At 39.8% G+C, this 26,341-nt stretch overlaps 1 protein-coding gene and 1 long non-coding RNA gene across 8 annotated transcripts in view; one reads left to right on the top strand and one right to left on the bottom strand.

Moving 5' to 3' along the window:
• The window catches only part of PAXBP1 (PAX3 and PAX7 binding protein 1), a 37,440-nt gene extending 22,775 nt beyond the window's left edge, over positions 1–14,665 (bottom strand). The window contains exons 1-7 of one of the 2 annotated variants that reach the window (XM_037990626.2): positions 14,182–14,665; positions 12,639–12,767; positions 7,169–7,345; positions 4,959–5,180; positions 3,969–4,072; positions 2,731–2,948; positions 2,034–2,223 (exon numbers count right to left, since the gene is read on the bottom strand). In XM_037990626.2, coding sequence (XP_037846554.1) covers positions 2,034–2,223; positions 2,731–2,948; positions 3,969–4,072; positions 4,959–5,180; positions 7,169–7,345; positions 12,639–12,767; positions 14,182–14,524 — 1,383 coding nt within the window. In that variant the 5' untranslated portion in view covers positions 14,525–14,665. The remainder of the gene's footprint in view (positions 1–2,033; positions 2,224–2,730; positions 2,949–3,968; positions 4,073–4,958; positions 5,181–7,168; positions 7,346–12,638; positions 12,768–14,181) is intronic. The other variant, XM_007964752.3, reaches the window with a different exon arrangement.
• A 164-nt stretch (positions 14,666–14,829) lies between these two features.
• Positions 14,830–26,341, top strand: part of LOC119621439 (uncharacterized) — a 124,346-nt gene continuing 112,834 nt past the window's right edge. For 2 of the 6 annotated variants that reach the window (XR_012090557.1, XR_012090559.1), the window contains exons 1-3: positions 14,838–15,055; positions 20,643–20,704; positions 21,354–21,475. This is a non-coding gene — a long non-coding RNA (uncharacterized lncRNA). Of the gene's footprint in view, positions 15,056–20,642; positions 20,705–21,353; positions 21,476–22,210; positions 26,075–26,341 lie in introns of those variants that run through there. The other 4 variants (XR_005237989.2, XR_012090556.1, XR_005237987.2 and 1 more) reach the window with 4 other exon arrangements.

Below are 26,341 nucleotides of genomic sequence, written 5' to 3'. Positions count from 1 at the left end.
GAACCCAAGAAAGATAATTACAGGGAAACAAAAACAATGGCAAGTTAAAATGATTTACAAATATTTAAAACTTAAGTTTAAAAACCAACTAAACTTTCATAAGCAAAGAGGAAAAAAAAGGGATCTTTATCTTTTTAGTTTAACTCTGAAATAATATTCTTATGGTATAATTATTCAAAATATCCAATTATTTCTAAGTATCTCCAATATAATAATTTATATTATCAACTCAGCAGTACTCTTTTTTGTTTTTTCTATGATTATCTTCTAAAGATCTAAACTGAGCAGTACACTTAATAAAATGAAATACACATGAAAATGTTAGAATGAAATATAATACTCATTTTTAAATGAAGGTATGTCTACCTCTCTTTTAATTAAAATGTAGTCACTGTATAAGGTTTAAGATTTGTTCCAAAAAATCTAAGTGACTCTGTATAACCACGTTAGCATAATCTGAAGTAAACTTCTCTAGGACCAGGGTAATCAAGAGATGAAGTACACTAATAATTCAACAATTAAAAACTATAAACTAGGTTGTCCTACTTTCGGCATGACCTAGCTGACCATATTACTGTCAAATATTTTAGACTTGTATTTGCAATTATGAATATCTTAATTTACTCAAGAAAGTTACAAAGCAAGTACCAAGATACTTCAAGAAGCAGCTCTCCAGGGACAAACTCACAAAGTATAGTTTAAGTAAAAGATACTTTCTCTAGTCACAAAAGTTGTAAGACCAGCTCCCACCATGCCCACTGGGCTCAGAAGAGTTTTGCCAGTAGGAAGGACACATCTGTCAACTCTTGACACTTAGGTTCCACTTCCAATCTTGACTCCAGCTCCCGGCACAGAGGAATACAGACAAGCCTATACTTCTTCCCCACCCTAAGCAACTGATATACCACAAGTGGTACCATAACTCAGACTGCAGCTGCTTCTCCAGAAACCAGGTGATAAAGACAAAACATAACAAAGCCTACAGAGAGGACGTGGTGAATGCTATCTCATCCTGAATCTGATCACAGACTGACTGGAACCATTAAGACCCATCAGGAAGAAAGACCCATCGGGAAGAAAGAACCATCAGGAAGACAGTCTAGCAATGTTCTTTTCCCAGCTATTGGTTTTAGGGTATTCAAGTAATCAACAGAGATAATAAAAGTTGAAATACATATTTAACCACACTATATGCTTACAGCTTCTAAGCTAATCTACATAGTCAATAACAAAGGGAAATGTGTCTTGCAATCCAAAGTTCAGACAGGATATTTAAGGACCACAGTTTAAATTTTTTTTTTAAAGATAAGGCTGCAAAGTCCACGAATGCTTATAAACCAGTGCCTCAACCAATATTTTATCTTAAAAAATCAATTAGGAGGTCATTTGAGAAATTAGCTGTGTGCACCTAATTTTAAATGTAAACAATAAATGGTATAAGAATGCAAAACATTTTGTCAACTGACTATCCTATTGGAAAAAAATAAACTTGGGAGAAATGAAACCTTAGAAAAATGACATCCAATGAATGGTTTCTGAAATGAATCAAGCATAGGCTTATTTAGATAAAAGCTATTAGCAACCATGGTAATCATCCAGCGTTTAAAAAAAAAAACAAACTAATAAATATTTGCAACTTTATATGCATATTTAGAATTACTTGTAGAAACAGCTTAAAAATAAGTTTAAACCTGAACCATAAAAGAAAATTTTATCAGATGAGTCCCTTATCTTCTAAGAATTCAGCACAGGAAAATAATAATCTACCACCATATTGACATAAGACTTTCCAAAGTCTTATTTAAATGTGCTTTAAGATATTATCTTTATTTCTGTTTTCAACAAAGGTATTATATTGCACCTAAGAGATAATGCCACTAATGAAGTGAAGAAAAATGAAGCATGACTTTTCATCACTTCTAATGTTGAGTTCAGTGGGTACTTTCTGAGAATTATAGAATGTTCTACACAAGGCCATGTAGACCTCCCTAATTTTGCCTTATTCAAAGAGATTAATATTTTTGCATTCTTACCTTTTCACTGAAACACTCAAGCAAGTCTTGGACATACCCTCGCATTTCTTGCAAAAATTTATACCGTTCACCAATACCCCCAGAAGACCCTTCTAATCTTTCAATAGCCCTGGTAGAGTCCACTCGGCTTTGCAGGTGTTTCTCATGCTGCTGTCGATTTGTTTTGTGCAATTCTTTCATGGAGTCCAACCTTAGGAACACAAAAGGATAAATATAACACATTTACATCCAAAGGTCTATGCTGTCAGGACTCTTGCAATATTAAAATATGCATTTAGTTCCACTATTAGAACATAAAAATATTTGGAATGGCATCTTTTCATCTGTACTGCTTTTTTTCTCAAAAAACAAAAAATGGCAGTTTACAGATTTCGCAGTTTTGTGGGCTAACCAAAATCTCACTGTTTTGCTTTTCCCCCCATAGCGTGACTACACTTTTTCAGAGTCCGAGAGGTACAAACTCAGAAATGTCTTCAACAAGATCATGGAGTGGCATTTTTTATAACTTTTCGAGGCTTCCACAGAAGTAATCCAAGAAGGTAGCAGAACAAAGTATGAAGTCATCTTCTGTTTAGCTTTTGAAGCTGGGCCAGTGAATCTTCTTTGCTGATATTCTGCATCTGCTACCCCAGACTACATGTTGCCTGAGGGAACAGAAAGCTAGCGGACAGGTCTTTAAGAAGTTGATCTGCCCTACCTGTCTTTAAGCTGTTTCTTTACCAAATCAATAGTAACGGGAGTCATCTCATTACTGGGAGTTTTGAAAGGGACTGTATTATCTGTTTTTTGAGATTTGGCATCTGATGATCCATAGGCCGTATAACTATAAGGAATGCCATAGGATGAGCTGTAAGGCATTGTCTGGTAAGTGTTCTGGTAGTACATATTCACTTCCGTGGGCTGACTGGCTTGAACCTAGAAAAGAAACGGGATATAAATGAAATCCAGTAGTTAAAACTTTGAAAATGATAATACGCCTTTAGGGTTAAAAAAAAAAACAGCAAAAAATTATACCTATTTGCCAAACATTATGTAATAATTGCAGAACTCTTCAAAGTTAGATAAAAACAGGATTGAATGAATGTCATATCTCTTGGTGGAATCACTGCATTTATTTCTAATAATTTTCAGAAAAACAGCATTCAGAGTTGGAAGGAACATCAAAAATCATTTAAGGCCACCTTTGATCAATGAAAGAGGATAAATGCCTTGCCCATGGTCACAGAATCAATGGGCAACCAGAGATTAGAATCTAAAACTCCTAACATCCAGTCCAAGACTTTCTCTATTGTGTTATTTTCTTAACTTCACCCAAATGTATGCGAATTCTGCCTCAAAACACTAGTAACAAAAATAGGTTTATGTTTATGTAATTTTTCTCACTGTATTACTTACTTTTATAAAACAAATTGTTTTAACTATTAGGGAAGATATTTTTCATCCATCTCAAATTTTTGTATTACTTAGAAATCCATCTTCTTTAAAATAATTCTTAAAGTCCAAAAAAATAAGCTATACACACAAAAAAATTCCATTTAAAGCAATGGTTCTCAAACTTTAGTGTGCATCAGCATCACCTGGAGGGCTTGTTAAACAAAGATTGCTGGCCCCACCACCCCAAGTTTCTAACTCTGTAGGTCTCTGGGGGCTGATAATTTGCGTTTCTAATGAGCTACCAGGTGACGCCGATGCTGCTAAAATTAAGGACCACTTTGAGAAAAACTGATCTAAGAAACTGGAAATTCCTCCATCATTCTGACTGCAAAAAGCTGAACACAATGCAGTTTATTCTAAAAGCCTGTGTGTGTGTGTGTGTGTGTGTGCGCGCGCGCGCGCTTTTATCCTCATGGGATTTTGTTACTTGAAATGACAAAGATTCAATTAAAAAGGCTTTTTAATCTACTTTTAATTTTTAGTTTAATTCTTTTGTCTTACCTGAGGGATATTAATTCCTTTCCTTATCTGCTCCTGTTCCCATCGGCTGAGCTCTTCATCCTGTTCTCCAGTTACTAAAGCATCATCATCACTCCCCTCAATTCCTGCAGCCATGAGCAACAAAGAAAAGTAAGTAACACCCAAACAGCAAAGAGGTAAAAGATGCTGACCTGACATTTCACAAGAACTGAGCAAAACTATTAACTCAATCTTACTAAAATGTCTAATATGATCTCCTCTCTCATTTGGTAGTCCTGACTTTGCCTGTTTTAAACACAGTATTCCTTGAAGCTAAAGGCAGTATTAATGTAACAGTTAAAATCTTGGATGTGTTTCTTAACCTCTGTAAACTTGACATCAACAAAGGGAACAAAATCTAATGCCTCCTAAGAATACAGAATTACATGAATTTATGCATGTAAATTACTAAGCACAATACCAGCTGCACAACAAATGTTCAATAAACATTAGTTATCACAATAATATAGTTTTTTAAAATTCCAATAAGATACTTGTACCCAAGAACAGTCCTCTAACATAAAATTTAGTAAGTCTAAATACTTTTTACTTGACTATAATATCAAATCACATTTAACAGCATTAGAGGCCAGGCATGGTGGCTCATGCCTGTAATCCCAGCACTTCGGGAGGCTGAGGCACAGTGGCTCATGCCTGTAATCCCAGCACTTCGGGAGGCCAAGGCAGGAGGATCTCTTGAAGCCAAGAGTTAAGACACCAGACACAGTGAGACCCCATAACTACAAAAAAATTAAAAATAAAAAAATTAGCCAGGTGTGGTGACAAACACCTGTAGTCCCAGCTACTTGAGAGGCTGAGAAAGGGGCACTGTTTGAGTCCACAAGTCAAGACACTGCAGTGAGCTATGATTGTACCACTGCACTCTGGCCTAAGTGATGGAATGACACTCTGCCTTAAAACAAACAAAAAAAGGCAATGCAATAGGCTTACTATTCAATTAAATCAAGTTACCTATTTCCTCGGCAATTTTTTGTCTTTGTGACTTTTCTTTCACAGAAAAAACTATCCGGCGTTTCTCGTCGTCATCTTCATCATCACTGGCATCATTCTCATCTTCTCGAACAAGGCGGCCTTTGCCAGGCTCATTATCATGAGGAGTGAAATCTCCCAATTCTCGGGCCATTTGGCGCTTTTTCCTTGCAGCATGTATAAAAGCTGCATCTGGAATTTCTCCTAGAAACAAATGGTAAGAATATGACAGTATGAGAGGTGCAAAGTTCCTATTTTCTTGAAAATATGAAAGGTAAAATAATCCAAGATAGCCTCATCACAGTGATGTTTCAACTGCTGGCACCTCCTTCCCACACTGTGTCTGCAATCTGAAAGATTGTTAATTGAGTTTAAATGGAGTATAAAAGTCACTGAGGAAACTAAAAAGAACATATAATGGTAATATATATGGGAAAGAGTGGGACGGGGTAAAAAGGAAAAACCCACCAAAGCAGTTTTGTTTTAACTGTAATTTTTTTCTTCATTTTTAACAAATAAAAGTGGCCGGGCACGGTGGCTCACACCTGAGGTCAGGAGTTCAAGACCAGCCTGGCCAACATTGTGAAACTCCATCTCTACTAAAAATACAAAAAATTAGCCAGATGTGGTGGCAGGCGCCTATAATCCCAGCTACTCGGGAGGCTAAGGCAGGAGAATCGCTTGAACCCAGGAGGCAGAAGTTGCATGAGCTGAGATTGCACCATTGCACTCCAGCCTGGGCAACAAGAACGAAATTTCGTCTCAAAAAAAAAAAAAAGTTACAAAACTGTATTATGATGCTGGAAGAGATAAAAATAATACAATCTCATGACCCTGAAAAGGCACTATATGATGTATAGTATATTTCTCTTGCAGATAGTTTTTAGTTCACCCGTAATCATACTAAATATTTAATTTTGTACCTAATTATTTCTCATATCATAATAAGCTTTATTCCACGTTATTGTTCTCCATAAACATAATTTTTAATGGCTTAACATTTTCCGGATAAGGCATAATCTACCTCACACATTAACTGACCTTTTGACTATAGTAAAAATTAATGCCTCCCTACTTGCCTAATCGTTATTTTAACAGCTACATAATATCCTATCAAGTAAATGTACTATAATTAACTAATGAACCTTTCCCCTCCTGCTAGAAAATGTTGCTCATTGCAAATGTTCCAATAAAAACATTATTTCCTTGGGATAAATTTCTAGATATGAAATTACTGGGTCAAGAGTAAGAACATTTTGAGATCTATTGATTCATATTGCCAAAGAGTTTCCCATAAGGACTGTACAAATTAGACTCCCACTAGTGATGTATGTATAGAATTTACTACAACTTTCTCAGCCCAGAGTAGCATGTTTTTAAATTGTATAAACATTAACAGGAGTTAAATGGTACTGCTTCATAATTTAAATCTGGCTACTGAGCACTTATTTATTCAAAAGCTGATTAGCCAGTGGATAGACCTGCAAACTATTTTTTGCAGAAAAGTAAAAAGGAGTATGGACATAAAACAAACAGAAATTAGGCCGGGTGCAGTGGTTCACGCCTGTAATCCCAGAACTTTGGGAGGCCGAGGCAGGCGGATCACCTGAGTTCAGGAGTTCAAGTCTGGCCAACATGGAGAAACCCCATCTCTACTAAAAACACAAAAATCAGCTGGGTGTGGTGGTGGTTGCCTGTAGTCCCAGCTACTCAGGAGGCTGAGGCAGGAGAATTGCTTGAACCCGGGAGGTGGTGGGTACAGTGAGCCAAGATCGTGCCATTGCACCCTAGCCTGGGCGACAGAGCGAGACTCCATCTCAAAAAAACAAAACAAAACAAAACAAAAACAAACAAAAAAACTAACAGAAACTAGTTTTGCTTTTAGCAGCCGTTCAGAAGAAAGTTAAGTCAGTCTCAATCTGATACATTAAAAAGGACTACAGGACCATTTTTCCACTTACTTGAAGACTCATTTGCAAAATAAAATTACCTGTCTGTGAATAAACTTGGAAAAGGTGGGAAACTTCTGGTTCTCCTATTTTTTATATTTGCAAATGGAAAAACTCCCTCTTCAAACAGCGATGTCATAATAAGAAACACGACTTAGCTAACTCCTTCTTAATAATCATCTTTAAAGATGGCCCATTCTTGCGGGTTTGGTTTACTTCTGAGAAACACTTTTGAGTACACACCTGGACGGAGAACATTCAATGAAGATAAAGCATTTGAAAAAGCTCCACCAGTCTTTGGCTTTTCTTCCTCTTTTTCACTTTCCATATCCATTTCATCTTCACCATGTTCACTGATGATAACTCCATCTTCTTGATTTGTATCCTTAATATGTCCTGTTTTGTCCAAAGGTTGTTCACCTAAATTTTTGAAGAATTAAAATATATGTAAAATAAAATTCATAAATTAAGAAAGCTTATTTCTATGGTATTGACATCATTTAAAAAATATTTAATTTAAAAAAAAGGAACTTTTCATTCAATTATGGGCTCAATCCAGTAAAGCTTGAATTGTTTTGTTTATTAAAAACTCAAAACTCTTGAGTGCATGAGTATGAAATAGCATAACAGACAGGATTAGGTAAAAATAATACAGAAGATAAAATAAAGGATGCATTTGAGGCCCCGCTCCATCCCACCTTCAGTTGATTTTATCAAAATGTCAACAATTTATCAAAACTGTTTCCTCTAAACTCCCACAAGGAACTGCTTGTACCTCTTTTAAGCATTACTTCATTTTATGTTAGTATTTCATTAAACCCTAAGCCCATTCAAGGCAACTCTGTTATGAACAAAGCACATTTACAGTCCAGCTAAGTCTCTTAGTAATGGACACTTACATGGAATACCTTCTTAGCTCAAAACCACTTGCCACCTATCATCTAAAGAGATAAGATCCCAGCAGTCACATGTACACTGTGCAAGCCGGACCCACTACCATGACTCAATGTTTAGGAGTGGATGTCTGACTGAAGCAGAGGTAACCGACTCTCTTTCTGGGAATCTGGAATCAGGACTGAAACTAAAGGCTACATGACACTAAGGAGAACAACCATATATAAACTAGGAAGGGAGCTGAGGAATGGCCACATTGTGCCATCTGGACAGAGAAGAGAGTTTCCTAATTCTCAGTTCTAATCCACTCCTGAGGCCCATTTCAAGATTGCTTTCCTGCCATTGGCGTCCAGGAGGCACCACTACATCTTAATGATAAACTGCTCTGGTTTACATTGCTTATAATTAAATAATCCTACTACAGCCAAATCAAAGTGTTTCACCTTGAAGCAATGAACCTGGTAATACTCACAACAGGCACAAGGAATATACTGAAGAAAGAGTAAAGCAAAAGTTTATTCTCAATATGAAAGATATTTTTCTGTCATTTCCTTAGAATGTTCCTGTCCCCAAAACTACTTCAAACTTCTTCCTTCTCAAACCATACTGTACTCCCTTAAGTAATAGTCCTAGAGATAACATCCCTCCCCTCTTTTTAACTTTACCAAGAAGATTTCAGGTCACCTGTTTTAGGCTCTTTCATTTTTTTTTTTTTTTCACTTACCATTTTCTCATTACCCAGACTTCCTTCTGAAGTGGATTCTGAAGCTATAAGATTTTAAAACTAACTTTATCACATTATTAGATGGAGTAAAAACTACCTATTTCCTTTTGCTCTAAACTCATGCTAGGCAAGGCGTGGTGGCTCACACCTGTAATCCCAGCACTCTGGGAGGCCAAGGCAGGTGGATCACCTGAGATCAGGAGTTCAAGACTAGCCTGGCCAACATGGTGAGACCCCGTCTCTACTAAATATACAAAATTAGCCGGGCGTGGTGGCACACACCTGTAGTCCCAGCTACTCAGGAGGCTGAGGCAGGAGAATCGCTTGAACCCAGGAGGCAGAGGCTGCAGTGAGCTGAAATCACCCCACTGCACTCCAGTCTGAGCAACAGAATGAGATTCCATCTCAAAAACAAAACAAATAAACCCATGCTAAACCAATGGCTTTTAATGGACTAAAAACAAAAGTGCAAAAGGTCTACTACATCAGATATGCTTAGATAATGAACCAGTCCTACAAATTTTAAGAGTCAATGTTACATTAAATTCACAAGTATTTGCTTATGATTGAGCAAACACAAGTCCAAAGCATGGTGATATGTGAATGTTACTGGTCACGTGTTACCCTTCCAAACATCTCTATAGAGATGTTAAATAACCTTTTTCAAGTCTCCATTCATGCCTTCAATTTCATTTACTACTACTTCAGGAAACCCGCTCTCACAATTATTATCCACTTCACCTTAAACCTGGTCAGGCTCTCCCTCTCCTCTTCTACAAAGAGGCACAGGCTTCTCTTCATAAAAAGAGCGCTTTCCCACTTGACTCCATTGGTCCCTCTAGTGATTGCCTATGTCTCTCTCTGCCAAACTTCCCAAGGAAGCAGTGTGGACCTGCTGCCCTCTACTTCCTCACCAACTTTTGTGCCTTGACCCTACGAATGGCCTTTGATTTCACCCAACCTAAGCTCAGCAGCTAACCCAATGGCTGCAAGTATGGCTAATTCATATTTGACAGCATCATTGAGCAATTTAGCAAAAGGTGTTCCTTCTTCCAAACAGCTCTCAGGGCACTGGGTCGGGTTGGTGGGCCACTCCCACCCAGTTAGAAGCCCTCTTCAAGAGAAAAGCCGGGCAATCCTGCCAATAGCCCCTCCTTGGTCCTCACTTTTCCTGACTTTTCTTGTACTAGTTCACATAAGCGACCATCATCTTCCTGAAACTTTCTTCCCTTTTCCTCTTTGGCCTTTCTGATTCTTTTATCTCTTTGGTAAATCCCTTCCTCTACATGTAGGCTTACTAGAGTAGAAGTCTTTGGTCTTCAGGAATTTTTCCTTTATGTAAGGCTCCCTCATCAATTCCATCCACCTTTAATTATCACCGCAATAAGCACTACCCACAAATCTATATCTCTATTCACTGGCTACTTCCACTCAACTTCAAGTTAAAAATTGAACTCATTATTTTAAGAATATCAGAAAAACGGGGTTCTCAAGTCAATACCGTGGTTATTTTGAAGTTAATTGTCTCTGCCTACTAAAGAGGGTTGAAGGTAGGAAGAGTTCTGATTGTCAATGACAGACCTTCATTTCAGTGTTAACGACGACAATCTAAAATACAATCAGACTCTGCCTTCAGGGAGGACATTAATTGGAGTTATCTGGTGAGTGGAGTATCAGAATTAGGTGAGGGTAGAAGGAAGAGGTCAGAGATGGCTTCCTAAACTTCACACTTGTTTCCATTTCTAAACCCAACAATAAATGACAACTAATATGGTTTGGCTGTGTCCCCATTCAAATCTCAACTTGAATTGTACCTCCCAGAATTCCTACGTGTTGTGGAAGGGACCCACGGGGAGGTAACTAAATCATGGGGGCTGGTCTTTCCCATGCCATTCTCATGACAGTGAATAAGTCTCACGAGAACTGATGAGTTTATTAGGGGTTTCCGCTTTTGCTTCCTCCTCATTTGCTCTTGCTGCCGCCTTGTAAGATGTGCCTTTCACCTCCTGCCATGATTCTGAGGCCTCCCCAGTCACGTGGAACTGTAAGTCCAATTAAACCTCTTTCCCAGTCTTGGGTATGTCTTTATCAGCAGCGTGAAAAGAGACTTAATACAGCAACCATGACAACAGGCCTTTCTCAGTTGTCACTCATCCTGACCTTTCTTCTACTATCTCCTTATAAATAACTGGTCTCAAGAATTCTGGGGAAAATAAGGCAGTCTCCTAGACTCCAAAATAACCAGTTCTCCTAAAAACATTCCTCCTTCCACTTGGCTTCGCTATTCCTATATGTAATTATTCATAACCAAGTCACCCTATGGTTTGAGTGTCCCCTCCAAAGCTCATGTTGAAATTAATTACACTGTAACACTATCAACAGGTGGGGCCTTTAAATGGCAGTTACAACCTGAGGAGATTAATGCTGTTATCCCAGGAGCTGGCTCCTGATAAAAGGGTGAGTTTGGCAGGATACTCCCTCTCTGTCTTGGAGGCTCACCTGCCCTTCTACCATGTTATGACACAACATAAAGGCCCTTAGCAGATGCCTGTGCCATTCTCTTGGCCCTCCCAGCCTCCAGAACTGTAAACCAAATAAACTTCTATTGTTTATAAATTACCCAGTCTGTAGTATTCTGTTACAGGAGCAGAAAAATGAATTATGACACTCCAGGTCAAAAGCTCAAATTTGACTGTTCTTTTAAATCCAACATGGCAAAGTGTACATCAAGCCTATCAATTCTTCCCTTGGAATGGTTCTCAAATCATTCTTTCTTTCCACTTCTCCCCCTACAACAACAGAAAACATTTTTAACTCACCCAGAATTTCCTACTAAGTCAGTAGAAGCCTTTACTCTTGCTCAACTGTGAGACCTTTTTAAACCCACTATTAATGGATCAAAGCTGGCCCTTGAGTTTAAACTGCTTTCGACCTCCAATCTCTCCTCATGCTGCATATTAATACCAGGCTAAAGTTTCAAAAGGCATTTATCATGTCATCATCTTGGCAAGCCACTGTAGCAAATGTAAACCCTTACTGGATACTGAACATCCTTCACAATCTGTCAACGTGTCTTTCACATGAAACCTCTAACTACTTCCTTCACAAATCATCCACTCAGACCTGTCAGGTGTACTTGTTCTTTTCCAAAACGGCTTTAGTCATTTTAATCCTTGATCATAACCCCAATCCTTCCCTTTCGGAATTTTAATTATCAAAGATCCATCTTCAAGTCCCACTTTTTCCATAAAGCAGTCCTCTCTCCTCTGAAAGCGTAGCTATCCTTTAGAACACTAATTGAACATTTTGGCAAACACTGAGTTCTCTTACACGGTTATGAGATACTGTCTTCACAACCAGATTGTAAATTTGAGATACAATGCCATACTTTTTCACATTAAGCCTGTGAGAATCTGGGAAGTCATGATTCTCTCATTAATTCCATAAAACAAAACAGCATTTGCATGAGAATAACTCAGATCATGGAATATTATACTGGATCCACTTCCCTAAAGACAAAATAACTGCTTAAAGTTTTTTAAACTGAGGTTTTGAGAGACGTAAGAGATGTCTGTACAATACAACTGCCTCATTATTCTAAGGAGTCTTCATCTAGTATCAGATAAGGCTGCTGAATGGAAGTAATACCAATATTAAACTTAGGGCATTCCTAAAAGTTCTCTAAGAATAAAATCCACTGTGGAAGTACCACCAAGGAAATTGCAAATCTGTCTCTACAAAACACAAGTACAGGAATTTGCACAACACTCCTTCGAACAGGAATAAACCTGTGTCTTAGGCTGAAATGAGAAACCTTTCTCTGTTCAACAGCAGTCTGCACACAAGAAGGAAAACTGTGAGAGAATCTAGTCATTGCAGCAGAAATGTTCCAGTGGCAACAATTCTGTCTTTTTAAAAAATACATTTACAAAGCAGTTGTGTTACAATAAAATAACAGAATTGTATTGCTACTCAATGAGGGCCCTTGACAACCACGGGGTCCACTGAATGAGTTCAGAAGATATATAGCAAATTACTGTGAGAAAGAGCTTTCATTTTGTCATTTCAAAAGAATTCAGTTAGTTTGGTACTTACTTTCAGCTGATGAGTTGAGTTCTGTCTTAATCTTCGATTTTTCAAGATCTTCTTTATATTCCTTCTTGAGCAATTTTACTATCTTTTTGCTATAACTTGATTTCTTCACTTTGAAAACTTCTTCATTTTCTTAAAAAGGAAATTAAATGAAGTCTGTAGAAACTATTTTCTGAAAATATTTTCCCTTCTTTCACATGATCTTACGTGCTGTTCAGACAAATTCTCCCAAGTATACATACTCATATGCCAAAGTCATTGTATAATTATTTCAAGTTTGTCACAGACTCCAAAAACAGAGGTCAACTTCCTAAATTACTGTGAAGTAATGAGATTTTGAGACTTTTTAAAGGACTAGCACATGTAACTTCACAAAATTTTCCTATTGTCTTCCTTAAATCATCTATTTAAGGAGGGGAAAAAAATCATTCAAAATGTTTCTGAAAAACCACATCATCAAGTTATTAACGAATTTGAAACAAAGTATCTAAAATAAAAAGGTGCTGTCAATTCTGAGTAACTACATCCACCATAAGCTGACATAGTTGTTTTAAGGCTAAGGTAAGAGCAAATCACTTTTCTTTGATTTGAAATTTTAAAAGTACTAAATACTTCTTAAAAATAGCTCATGTATCTCAAAAACAAAAATCTGTCTGTACTCCTCACAAACCAAATAAAAAGTAACAGAAATGCCAAAGATAAACTGCCTACCTTACTGGAAACCTGAAAGCCTCTAGAATAAAAATGCAAGCAAGAGTTCCAAAACTTAATTTCTTTTTTCGTAACACAGAATTAATTGGGTTATGCACATTCAAACGGTCAGAAGAAAAGATTTAAGGCTCATTTAAAATCAGCAATCTAAATCCACTGCAGCCTGGTCTCCCACAAGGAATTGGAGAAACTGCCTTGCTTTTACTATTACACCGTCTCGCTTCACTGTTCCCAAAGTCAGTGCGAAGAAGGCTGGGTATTAGCTACCCGTAATTACTTTTATGGGTAAACTGAGGCTCAGCGACTGCAAGGGACTGGCCCAAGGTCACTCAGAAGCAGAGCTGCAACTCCAGGCTTCTGTTCCCTCTCCTAGTATTACAAACCCAGCCTTCATGGTCGAGGACGCCTGGACAGAGGATCCAAGAAGTGTGGGCGCAGTGACCTGCAGTGGGCTCGGAAAGCATACCAAGAGCAGCCAGGGGACCCACACCAAGTTGGCTCTGAAACACGCCAGGCAGAAAAGAGGCAGGACAGAGAACACCGAATTTCCCCTGAAACATTCAGAATGCCCAATCTGAGCTCCCGCCCCGTGGAGTAGGAAATGCACAGGAAGACGATGCAGAGGAGGTGGTTAAGAAAAGGCTGGTGGCAGCGCGGGAACGTGTCCCTTGCCCGAGCAGAAGGCCGGAGGCTGGGGAAGATTCGCAGCCGGTCGGGCGGCAGGGGACTCCGTTCCAGGGCTAGGGGGCTGGGTGTCCAGAGAATACGGGGGCCGGGTACTGGGGCCTGGGTCGGGGATGCGGCCGTCTAAGGGCGCCCGAAGCGCGGACTTTACCTTCCTCCTCGTCCTGGAAGCTGAGCAGGCTGGCCCGGGGCATCTCTTTGTTCTCCCGAGGCCTCTTGCGCGTCTTCAGCCCGTTGCCCGGCTCCGCGCCGCTGGGGAAGCAACCCCCGGCCTCAGCTCCGAGGCCTGGGGTCAGCGCGGAAGGCGGCGGCGGCCCCGGGCCCAGCAGCGACTCCCCCCCAGGGGCCCTGTCGCCGCCGCCGGGGCCCGCCTCTTCGCCCGTGCCCGGCGGCGGCAACAACGGCGGCGGCTCCTGCTCCTCATCGCGTTCCCGCTCTTCCTCTTCGGAGTCGTTCCGCTTGCGCACGTTCACCCGCCGGGCCTTTCGGAACATCTCCGCGGCCCGCACGGCGGTCGAACACCCGCTTCCACACCGCGGTCCCGGCAGCGCCGAGCTCGTGACGGCGCACGCGCGTTCTCCCCAGCTCCAGCCGGGTCGAGTCCTCTCTGTTGCTACCGCGCACCCCACGAGCGCGCATGCGCTTGTGCTCCCACGCGCTCTCAATACTTGGAGAAAAAAAGAGAGGGAGCGAGAGAGAGCGAGCGAGCCGCACACCTCTCGCGAGAGCGTCGGCTCTTTGCATCTCCCTCTGTCGGATTGGAGGACTATTAGCATGGAACTCCGGTGTTGTTTGACAGGTCACAAAGAGGATCATAGAGATGAGAAAAAAGAGTAGGCTCTGTTGTCCCTCAGACTGCGCTGCTGCAGTGCGTCTTCGCACTTACGCGGAGCGGTTGGGTGAGGAATCCTCCGGCCAAGCGGAGGAGGGGAGGGATCAGAGAGAGAAGCGGCTTTGGGGAAGGAAAGTGTGGTCTAGGAGGTGAAATAGTCCTCTCCAAACTTTGACCGGAGGTGTGACTACTGGTAATCACTACTCTTGAGTAATACTTTGTATTTCTACAGCTTTATAGCTACAGAACTCTTACAGAGACATTGAATTTTATTTATGATACAATGTTAATTCATTGAATTTCTTTTATGATACAATGTTAATTCAAAGACATTTGAGTTTCTTTTATGATACAATGTTACTTCAAAGACGTTGAATTTCAGTTATGATACAATGTTACTTCAAAGATACTGAATTTCGTTTATGATACAATGTTACCTGGCTTGATGTCCCCTGCTCCCCAGTCTCTCAGTAACAAAGAAAGCAAAAGTGTTTTCGTAAGAATGCCAAGTTTGCTAGCAATTCTTTGAGTAAATACTTTCCGAAGCTTAGTGAGTTTCAGAAACAAATGGAAGGAAAACCGAGCTGGGGGTGGGGAAGGTTGTGACAGTTCTCAGACGTGGGTGACAAAACCCTCAATGGCCACACCTTCACAGGGTGATTGCTCTTGAGGTTGAACTCACAGGCTTTCCCTGTCTCCTCACCGAACTTGAAGTTTTTCCCTCTGGCGTGCCCTTGTGTGTGCAAATTCATTTTGATGTTTCAAAATTAAAAGGGTATTCGGTAGAGTGAAAAAAATCCACCCATGTCTGGAAGACTGTTCACTTCCTCAGTGGCAATGTTAACAGTTTCTTATGATCCTCTAAAGATGTTCTACAAACATAAAAACAAATAAATACGCATATTTTAATGTGTTCCCCTTTTTACACAGATTGTGTGTAAACAGTGCATTTTTAGCCTACCATAAATTGGAAATCTGCCCATATCCGTATATGAAGGTTTGGTTTTGTTTGTTTTTTGAGACGAAGTTTCGCTCTTGTAGCCCAGGCTAGAGTGCGGTAGCATGATCTGGGCTCACTGCAACCTCCGCCTCCCGGGTTCAAGTGATTCTCCTACCTCAGCCTCCCCAGTAGCTGGGATTACAGGCATGCGCCACCACGCCCGGCTAATTTATTTTTGTATTTGTAGTGGAGACTGTTTCACCATGTTGGCCAGGATGGTCTCAATCTCTTGACCTCGTGATACGCCAGCCTCGGCCTCCCAAAGTGCTGGGATTACAAGTGTGAGCCACTGCGCACGGCCCTCTTTTTTTGTCGTTGTTTTTTCGCAGCTGCATAGTGATTCATTGTTGGGATATACCATAATTTATTTAGCCAGTTCCATAAACACTGATATTTAGATTATTTCTAGTCTTAATCAGTGCTGTAATGAAAAGCTTTGAAAAGTTGTCACATCTGGAAGATGAAATAGAATTGGAATTGCTTGATCTCAATATGTGCATTTATGATTTTGCTCATTCTAAATTTATTTTTATAGCAGTTATGCAGTTTGTACTTATATCAGCAAACATTAGGAGGCTGTTTGCCCACACCATCCTGTCGAAATTTCAGTAACATTTAAAGTCCAGGTTGAAGCGGAAGATCCCGAGCACTCCAAGCATTTCTTTTTATTTTGTTTATTGTTTGTTTGTTTGAGACGGAGTCTTGCTCTATAGCCCAGACTGGAGTGCGGTGACGATCTCGGCTCACTGCAACGTCTGCCTCCCATGTTCAAGCAATTCTCATGTCTCAGCCTCTCTAGTAGCTAGGATTACAGGCTTATGTGACCATGCCCGGATAATTTTTGTATTTTTGTTTTGTTTTGTTTTTCTGAGACAGAGTCTTGCTCCTCTCACCCAGGCTGGAATGCAATGGCACGATCTCAGCTCACTGCAACCTCTGCCTCCTGGGTTCAAGCGATTCTCCTGCCTCAGCCTCCCCAGTAGCTGGGATTACGGGCACCCGGCACCACACCCGGCTAATTTTTGTATTTTTAGTAGAGATGGGGTTTTGCCGTGTTGGCCAGGCTGGTCTCAAACTTCTGACCTCGTGATCCGCCTGCTTCGGCCTTCTGAAGTGCTGGGATTAAGGCATAAGCGACCACACCTGGCCTAATTTTTACATTTTTAAATTAGATTTGAAGTGTGCACAACTAGGACTCAGTTTCGGAGCTAAGTGCATCCTCTATAACATTAACATTTTCTTCTAGTTAATAGGAGAGGTTAATAACATCTGGTTTCCATTCTACTCATATTACTCTCAGTTCTTACATTCTGGCTGTTCAGCACTGATGTCAGTTCTGATTCTGACAGACTGTTTCACTAGTGAAATTGAACTCCCTTTTCTAATTATGGAAGATTCAAATTGTGCCTGGTCAGCCTCCAGACACCTGAGCCAAGAGAAAGATTTGCAGTAAAATGATTAGGGTAGAGGTAGCAAAAATAAGGTCCAGAAGCAGAATATGTTATTATGTTGGCCTGAAATTTCAAAAATTTCTCCCAGTGTAAAAATGGTGATTGGATATGAACAGAGGGAAGAGCACCTGCCATTTTAAAGTAAGTCACGATACAATCATGTGTCACTTGACAGGGATACATTCTGAGAAATATGCCATTAGGCAATTTCATCACATACTTACACAAACCTAGTGGTATAGCCTACTGCATACCTAGGCTGTATGGCATAGCTTATTGTTCCCAGGCTGCAAACCTATACAGCATGTTACTGTACTGAATACTGTAGCAATTGTAACACAATGGTAAGTATCTGCACCTAAACATAGAAAAGATATAGTAAATATATGGCATAAAAGCTTTAAAAATAGTATAGGACATTTACCAGGAATGGAGCTTACAGGACTGGAGGTTGCTCTGGGTGAGTCAGTGAGTGAGTGGTGAGTGAATACGAAAGCCCAGGATATTACTGTACACTGCTGTAGATTTTATAAACAACTATACACTTAGGCTACACTAAATATTTAAACATATTTCTTTCTTCAATAATAAATAGCTCACTATAACTTTTACTTTATAAGCTTTCTTATTTTTTAAAACTTATTTTGTTGTTGTTTTGTTTTGTTTTTGTTTTTTGAGATGGAATGTCACTCTGTCACCCAGTCTGGAGTGCAGTGGCACGATCTCAGCTTACTGCAACCTCCACCTCCCAGGTTCAAGCAATGAGACAGAGTCTCGCTCTACCCCCAGGCTGGAGTACAGTGGTGTGATCTCAGCTCACTGCAACCTCCACCTCCCAGGTTCAAGCAATCCTCCCCCTTCAGCCTCCCAAGTAGCTGGGATTATAACCATGCACCACTATGCCCAGTTAAATTTTGTATTTTTAGTAGAGATGATCCACACACCCCACAAGCTCCTGTGTTGGCCAGGCTGGTCTTGAACTCCTGACCTCAAGTAATCTGCCCACCTTGGCCTCCCAAAGTGTTGGGATTGCAGGCATGAGCCATTCTCTTTACCCTCTGAAGGACTGAAGTAAATAGACAGTAGACAGAGTAAGAAGAAAAAAAGGCACACAAATTTATTATATGCACAGGGGCATCATAGGAAAAAGTGAGTACCCAATAATGGAATGAAATTTAGAAGCTTATATACCTTCGTCAAAGAGGAGAGAGAGGGAAGGATAAGGTAACTCAAGGTTGAGAAAATAGTTTGGGGGAAAGATGAATAGGTGATAGAGCCTGTGCCAAGTCTGTCTGGGCATGGTGTTGACCTTCAATCTCTTCTCTTGGGATGCAGTCAATCTTCCTTGATTGATGAGATTCCTGGGGAGGAGACTCATGACAATTGAGTTTCTTTTTGGAGGATCTATCTTTAGGCAGTTATGAGAAGTTCAGAGAGCCTCTCCCTGTGCTTTGGGAAAGAAAGAGGGGCCAGAGACAGGAGGGCAGGAGAAGGTCAGGGAGACCCTGGTTCTGAGGTCCTTCTGTGGTTTTCCAGTCTCCTGTAGTTCAAAGTACTCAGCATGCTAAGGTGGCATGCTTTGTGGTATTGTGAGCCCTAACAGTGCCAATGGCCGTTTAAGTATCTTTATCATTAGAAAATGTGTAAGGACTTTGGGGGCTGAGGCAGAACATTTTCCTGCAAGATGATTACAATGAAAGGTTTCAGGGTGTCTTCTGTAGTAAACTTTTCTTCAAATATTTCATGTAAAATGAGCATTTGAAATCATTTTATCCAGTTCAGCATTTTTTATCTTCTAGTGTTACTATGTGAAAGAGTATTATTCAGAACCATAACCATAGTAGAACAAGATATTTGTATTACATTCACAATGGACACTTTATATTATACATCTGAGAATAGTGTAACCAATGAAACAGCAAAAATAGCAATCTATGCACCCTTCCTGAAAGAACCCACTTAGTACCTGTTGGGTCAGTATCATTCATACATTATTGTCCCTTTTGGAAAAAAATTTGAAGCAGATATATTACGGAAGACAACAGTTATAAACATGCCCTCTAGGTATAAAAGGTAGAATAATTGATGTTTCTTTTTTTCTGTATTGTTTAGTGTTACTAGAGGGCAGCAAAGTCATACAATAAACATACAGTAAGATTAGACTGTGATTACATAACAGAATCAGATGCAGCTTTGAATTTGTTAAAAACTACAGATGGACTTTAAAAAGTAACTTTTTCCTAATTATAAAAGTACTGCTTGCGCATTTTAGAAATTCAGAAAATACAGAACAATACAGAGAAGAAAATAAGAATAACTTATAAACTAATCATGTGGTTTAAATCGTAAAAGGTATTAAATGTTAATTTTTGGTTCATTCCCTTCCTGATTGCTTTAGTCATCCTCTGCTCAAAACACCTAGACTGTTTTCTGTTTTCCGCACAGATACAGCATCTATTTATCTACAGTAATGCTCTGTGTATTTTTTAACTAAATGGTATCATACTCTATGTGTTGTTTTATAACTTGCTTTTTCCTTTCAGCTTGGGATTTGCAGCTCTTTTAAGTATGTATAAATATACCTCATTCATTTTCCCAACTTTTTATTTCGGAAAAATTCAGATGTATAAAAACAAGCAGAGCCAGGCGTGGTGGCTCACACCTGTAATCCCAGCACTTTGGGAGGCTGAAGTGGGCAGATCACAAGGCCAGGAGTTCAAGACCAGCCTGGCCAACATGGTGAAACCCCGTCTCTACTAAAAATACAAAAAAATTAGCCAGGTGTGGTGGTGCATGCCTGTAATCCCAACTACTCGGGAGGTTGAGGCAGGAGAATTGCTTGAACCCAGGAGGCAGAGGTTGCAGTGAGCTGAGATTGTGCCATTGCACTCCAGCCTGGGCGACAAAGCAAGGCTCCGTCTCGGAGGAAAAAACAAAAAACAAGCAGGAGGCTGGCATGGTGGCTCATGCCTGTAATCCCCAGCACTTTGGCAGGCCCAGGCAGGAAGATTTCTTGAGGCCGGGAGATCGAGACTAGCCTGGGCAACATAGCTAGACCCCATCACTATTAAAAAAACTAAAAATAAAAAAATTAGCTGGGTATGGTGGCACACACATGTAGTCCCAGCTACTCAAGAATCACTTGAGTCCAGGAATTAGATGTTACAGTGAACTGTGATCACACTACTGCACTCCTTCCTGGGCGACAGAAAAAGACCCTCTCTCAACACACCAACACACATAAAAGCAAGAATAATACGATTACCCACATATCCTTCATCTAGATTCATCACTGTTAATATTTTGCTACATTTGCTTTCTCTCTTTAGCTTTGCTGAGTCATTTCAAAGTTACCTGCGGACATCCTGATACTGCAGCCCTCAATACTTCAGTGAGTATCCCCTAAGAACAAGGGCGTTTCTCTACATACCCATAATACAGTTATCACACTCAGGAAGTTTTACATTAACATACTACTGTTAATCTAACATCGAGTCCATATTCAAAATTCCCTCACTTATCTTAATAATGTCTTTCATGGCTGTTGTTTTATCCCCAATCTGGTATCTTGTAAAGATTGTGCATTGCATTTAGTTGCCATGGGTATTTAGTCTCCTTTATTCTAGGACAGTCTATCCTTTCCTTTTTTCTTCTTATCTTTTAACTTTCATGACATTGACCTTTTTTTTTTTTTTTTGAGACAGTCTTGCTCTGTCACCCATGCTGGAGTGCAGTGGCGAAATCTCAGCTCACTGCAACCTCTTCACCTCCCAGGTTGAAGCAATTCTCCTGCCTCAGCCTCCCAGGTAGCTGGGATTACAGGCATGCACAACCATGCCTGGCTAATTTTTGGTATTTTTAGTAGAGACGGGGTCTCTATGTTCGCTATGTTAGCAAGGCTGGTCTCGAACTCTTGACCTCAGGTGATCCACCCACCTTATGCTGGGATTACAGGTGTGAGCCACCATGCCTGGCCAACATTGACATCTTTGAAGAGTCCTCGTCAGTTGTGTTTGTTTTTGTTTTTTTTTCTTCTCCAGAATGTCCCCTATTTGGATCTGGATTACACAAGTTTGACATTTTTTGGCAAAAATCTTACCTAGGTAGCGTGTCCTTCTCAGTGCATCACATCAGGCAGCTTATGGTGCCAATTTGTCCCATGGTAAGTTTTTTTTTTTAAATCTCTGTGGGTACATAGTAGGTGTATATGTTTGTGGGATACATGAGATAGTTTGATACAAGTGTGCAATGTGATCATGGAGGCACATGGGGTATCCATCCCTTCAAGCATTTATCGTTTGTGTTACAAATAATCCAATTACACTCTTTTAGTTATTTTAAAATGTACAATTCAGTTATTATTATTGACCATGGTCACCCATGGTAAGTTTAATCACTCAGTTATGGACCTTTCTCCATTGTAAAGGTCCTGCTTGTAATTAATAAGTAATCTGTGGAGTGATGATACTTTTAGACTGTGTAAATATTCCTCAGAATTTCAACCAATAATTTTAGCATCCATTAATGATTCTTTTCAGAATTTATGATTACTATAGCATTTGCAAAATGGTTATTTGGTATTACTCCCTATTACTCCTTCTAAATTTATTAGTTGCCATTCTTCTGTAAATCAGACTTTCTCTCCTCCTTTCCCACTTTTTATTTTTTTACTTTTTTAGTGACAGTACAGATTCATGGAGTCGTTTTCAAATCAATATCTAAAATCCATTTCTGTAATTGATCATTTTGATGTTTATATTGTCCCTAATTTGGCCAGCAAAACTCTCTGCAATGGCTTCTGTATTCTCTTGCTACATCTCCATCAGCTTTTTGACCTTATCTTACTTTCTGTTACAGTAAGATGTTTCAAGCTCACTTTATGTTTTTGTTTCTCCAGACCCCTGGAATCAGCCATTTCTTCAAGGCCCTATTTTTGTTTGTTTGTTTGTTTTAGTGGGGAATGGTGTTGAGAAACCACAATTTAGGTATCAGGTGTGTTCTTTGCCACAGGGGTATCATTGCTTCTAGGCTTTCTCTGAGGATAAAGCTAAGACATATGTCTTAAAAAGCATGAGTTTGGCCAGGTGTACTGGCTCACACCTGTAATCCCAGCACAGTAAGGGAGGATTGCTTGATCCTACGAGTTTGAGACCTGCCTGGACAATATAGTGAGACTTTGTCTCTACAAATAATTAAAAAAATTAGCCAGGCATAATGGCATGCACCTGTAGTCCCAGCTACTTGGGAGGCTGATGTGGGAGGATGGCTTGAGCCCAGGAGGTTGAGACTGCAGTGAACTATTAGCACACCACTGCACTCCAGGCTGGGCAACAGAGCAATACCCTGTCTCAAAAAAAAAAAAAAAAAAAAAAAAAATCTTCAGTTTGCACTGATACCTTTAATTCCAATCCAACATCCCAGGCGGCTGCTTCTTCCCTCACTTCATATTTCCTACCATTACAACTCTGGATGGACCCCCAAAAACTTCAATGTATTTACTTTTTTGCACAATCCTATAAAGTGGTTTTAGAATTGTTGTACCAATATTATCACCACTAATAAACCTACTAAAGTTTATAATTTCTTTGCATTTTTAAAAGCTAATAGTGTTTTATTTCTTTCACAAAAAAATCTTAAAATAAATGTGGCAAAATGTTCATATTTGTCAATTCTGGATGATAATTACATGAATGTTAGTCATACTATTCATTCTTTTCTTTTTAAAAAATAGTTATTGAAGTATAGAATGCATACAGGAAAGTACATTTATTGTAAGTGAAGAGCTAAATGAATTTTTACTAACTGACATATGTGTATCTGTGTGTGACACTTCTCTATGTAGATATACAAAAATATAATTGTTGTTTTCTAGCTTGTGTAAATTTTAAGACACATTACTAAATAGTACTCAAAGTGATTGTACCAGTTTATTCTCTTAAATAGAGACTATCTATTTGCCTACAGGCACGACAAAGTGGAATATCAAATAACTTTACTTTTTGCCAATCTAGTGGATGAAATATTAGTTTCCTATTGCATTTCTCTTGGTAGAGGTAATTTTTTTTTGTTCAGTTATTGGCTACTTGTTTTCATCTTAAAGTTAATTGCATGCTTATTTCATTGTTTTTCTATTAGATTGTTAGTCTCTCTGTTTTCCACTTTAATACTATCTAATTTAACATTATGATATTTGTCTTGGGTATAATATTTGTCAAATGGTTGCCCATTTTTATGGTGATTTCTTAGTTATATACTAAACAAGGGATGGATTATTCATGAGTTTTTCGGAAAGGAGTGGGGGTGGGCAATTCCCAGAGCTGAGGGCTCCTCCTGTTTTAGACCATATAGGGTAACTTCCTGATGTTGCCATGGCGTTTGTAAACTGTCATGGCACTGTTTGGAGTGTAGCAGTGAGGGTGACCAGAGGTCACTCTCATCTCCATCTTGCTTTTGGTGGGTTTTGTTCTTTACTGCAACCTGTTTTGTCAGCAAGGTCTTTATGACCTGCATTTTGTGCCGACCTCCTATCTTATCCTGTAAGTAAGAATGCCTAACCTGCTGGGAATGCAGGCCAGCAGGCCTCAGCCTTATTTTACCCAGCCCCTATACAAGATGGAGTCGCTCTGGTTTAAACGCCTCTGACATTTCCCCCATCCCTTTTATAAGAGAACCCTTAATCCTAAGGGTTGTAGAGAGATGAAGGTCCATCTTTTGTAACTTCTGGAGGCTGAATGGGGCGATGATATTCCTGCCTAACTATTAGGGTCTCAGATCCAGGGTAGAGAGGAGTTCAGTCAGAGAAAGTCTCAGTATGGTGAGGGCCATTCATAACTCTGACTAAAGGCAATATAACTAGTTTCTAGATTTTGGAGAAATTAGGTAGAGAGAAACAAACATGCTTCAAATTTTGTTCACAGGAGCATAATTTACTCAATTGTTGAAAGCTGTCAATAGCTCAAAAGAAAAGTTTCCTTGACTCCAAAGTCAGCCAGTCAGTGTTGGTCTATTTCATTTGGGTCAGGGGTCTCCTTAGTATCATCCCTTCGTGGTTGCCATAAAGATGTTACCAGAAAGGGGTCCTAAACCAGACCCCAGGAGAGGGTTCTTGGATCTCACATAAGAAAGAATTCAAGGCGAGTCCATAGAGTAAAGTGAAAGCAAGTTTATTAAGAAAGTAAAGGAATGAAAGCATGGCTATTTCACAGGCAGAGCAGCCCACCTCCCTTTTCTGTTGGAGAGCTGGTGGTTGAAGTTTTATTAGCACACCACTGGCTGAAGGCAACAAGCTACTAGCCCCAGACCAGATAGGTACCATTGACATAGTTTGTTTGACCCACATAATATTAATTAAAACAAACAGACAAAAATGCTGAATGGCATGCCACATTTACAAGTTGTGAGAATTCGCATAACAACCTGGAATACCTCATTCTCTTGAAGGATCAGATCTGGCCTCATCAGATTTTCCCATGGCAGCCCTCAGTGGGAGCTGAGCCACTGTAGAGCTTCAGGTGGGGCGTGCACCTTACTTAACCACCATCCCACCACTCCCTGTTGTCCCCCAAACCCTGCAGCTAAATGCCAAATGCCATTTATCCCCATGCCTGTGCTGTGGATTTTCTCTCCCATTCTTCACCCCACAGCAGCACAAACTGAACCATATTTTTAGTCCAGAAATCTAAAACCTCAGGCTTGATTTATAACTAAATTAGTTTTCCTTTTCTATTGATTTAAGTCCCATTAACTCACAAGTATTTCTCAAAAGGCTCACTTAAAACGTATGTGAAAGGGTTTTGAAACTATTAAAAGCTACAAAATGGAAGATATTTATAGGAGGCATATTACTTTCTAACATCATTTAATTTTATACTTTATTAATAAAAGAAATTAAAATTCAATTTATTATATTTTCAGTAACTAATGACAGTGAATATCTTACTAATCTTTTCACTTATCTTTTCTTGCTTTCCTTTCTCCTCCTTTTTCCCCCTTTCCTTATCTTTTTCTATCACTTTAACATTATCTGAAGTACAATGTCAGTAATGAGGTCACATTTTTCTATTAAAATTAATACTTTGGTCTTTGTTTTGGCCTAATTTAAACACTGACATGGACTCATGCTAATTAGCCTGAATGGCTAAGTCCCCCACCAATTAAGCAAATGTAGAAATTGCAGGTTATTTCAGTTGCTCTATGTTAAGGTTAAGAGGAAAAAAAAAAAAGTGATGTATGTGATCTAAAGTCATCAGCCCCAGGACATCTTGTTAAGTCATGGACTATTTCTTATCATTATGGCATCATGAATGCAATAATGTTTCAAATTCATTCCACTCCAGGTTTAGACATTTGTATCACAATTGCAGTGGATTTTTTTTTTTTTTAAGATAGAGTTTCGCTCTTGTTGCCCAGGCTGGTGTGCAATGGCGCGATCTTGGCTCACTGCAACCTCCGCCTCCCAGGTTCAAGTGATTCTCCTGCCTCAGCCTCTGGAGTAGCTGGAATTACAGGCATGTGCCACCACGCCTGGCTTATTTTGTATTTTTAGTAGAGACAGGGTTTCTCCATGTTGGTCAGGCTGGTCTCAAACTCCCGACCTCAGATGATCCGCCTGCCTCGGCCTCCCAAAGTGCTGGGATTACAGGCGTGAGCCACTGCACCTGGCCATTTTATAAAACTCACAGTCCTAAGACCTCTGAAATCAATTATTCTCTACTTAGAGGAATTCCAAGCAATTTCACAAAATGAATCAGAAAAACATTAAGGCAGTGTTTTGAAAGAAGGTATGTTTCTTGGGGGTCACCTCCTAGGAGGAGCTCCACTAACCAGTCTCCAGGGTATGTTGTTTTCTCCATTTCTGACGGGATGTTTCCCTACAGGCTCCTAGTTGCAGAGACCAAGCCTAGCTGCCTCCCAAGACATGTCCCTGGACGGAATCAAGTTGGTTTTCGGGTTTCTTTTTCTTTTGTTTTTCAAAAGTGCACTGGCAGTTGGGCAGAGAGCAGAACAGAGAGCTGGTTATTGGTGTGTG

The sequence above is a fragment of the Chlorocebus sabaeus genome, chromosome 2, assembly GCF_047675955.1.
Source record: "Chlorocebus sabaeus isolate Y175 chromosome 2, mChlSab1.0.hap1, whole genome shotgun sequence".
NCBI classification, from domain to species: Eukaryota; Metazoa; Chordata; class Mammalia; order Primates; family Cercopithecidae; genus Chlorocebus; species Chlorocebus sabaeus.
The sequence above is the reverse complement of the archived record's forward strand: the minus strand, read 5'-3'. Positions and strand labels throughout refer to the sequence as shown.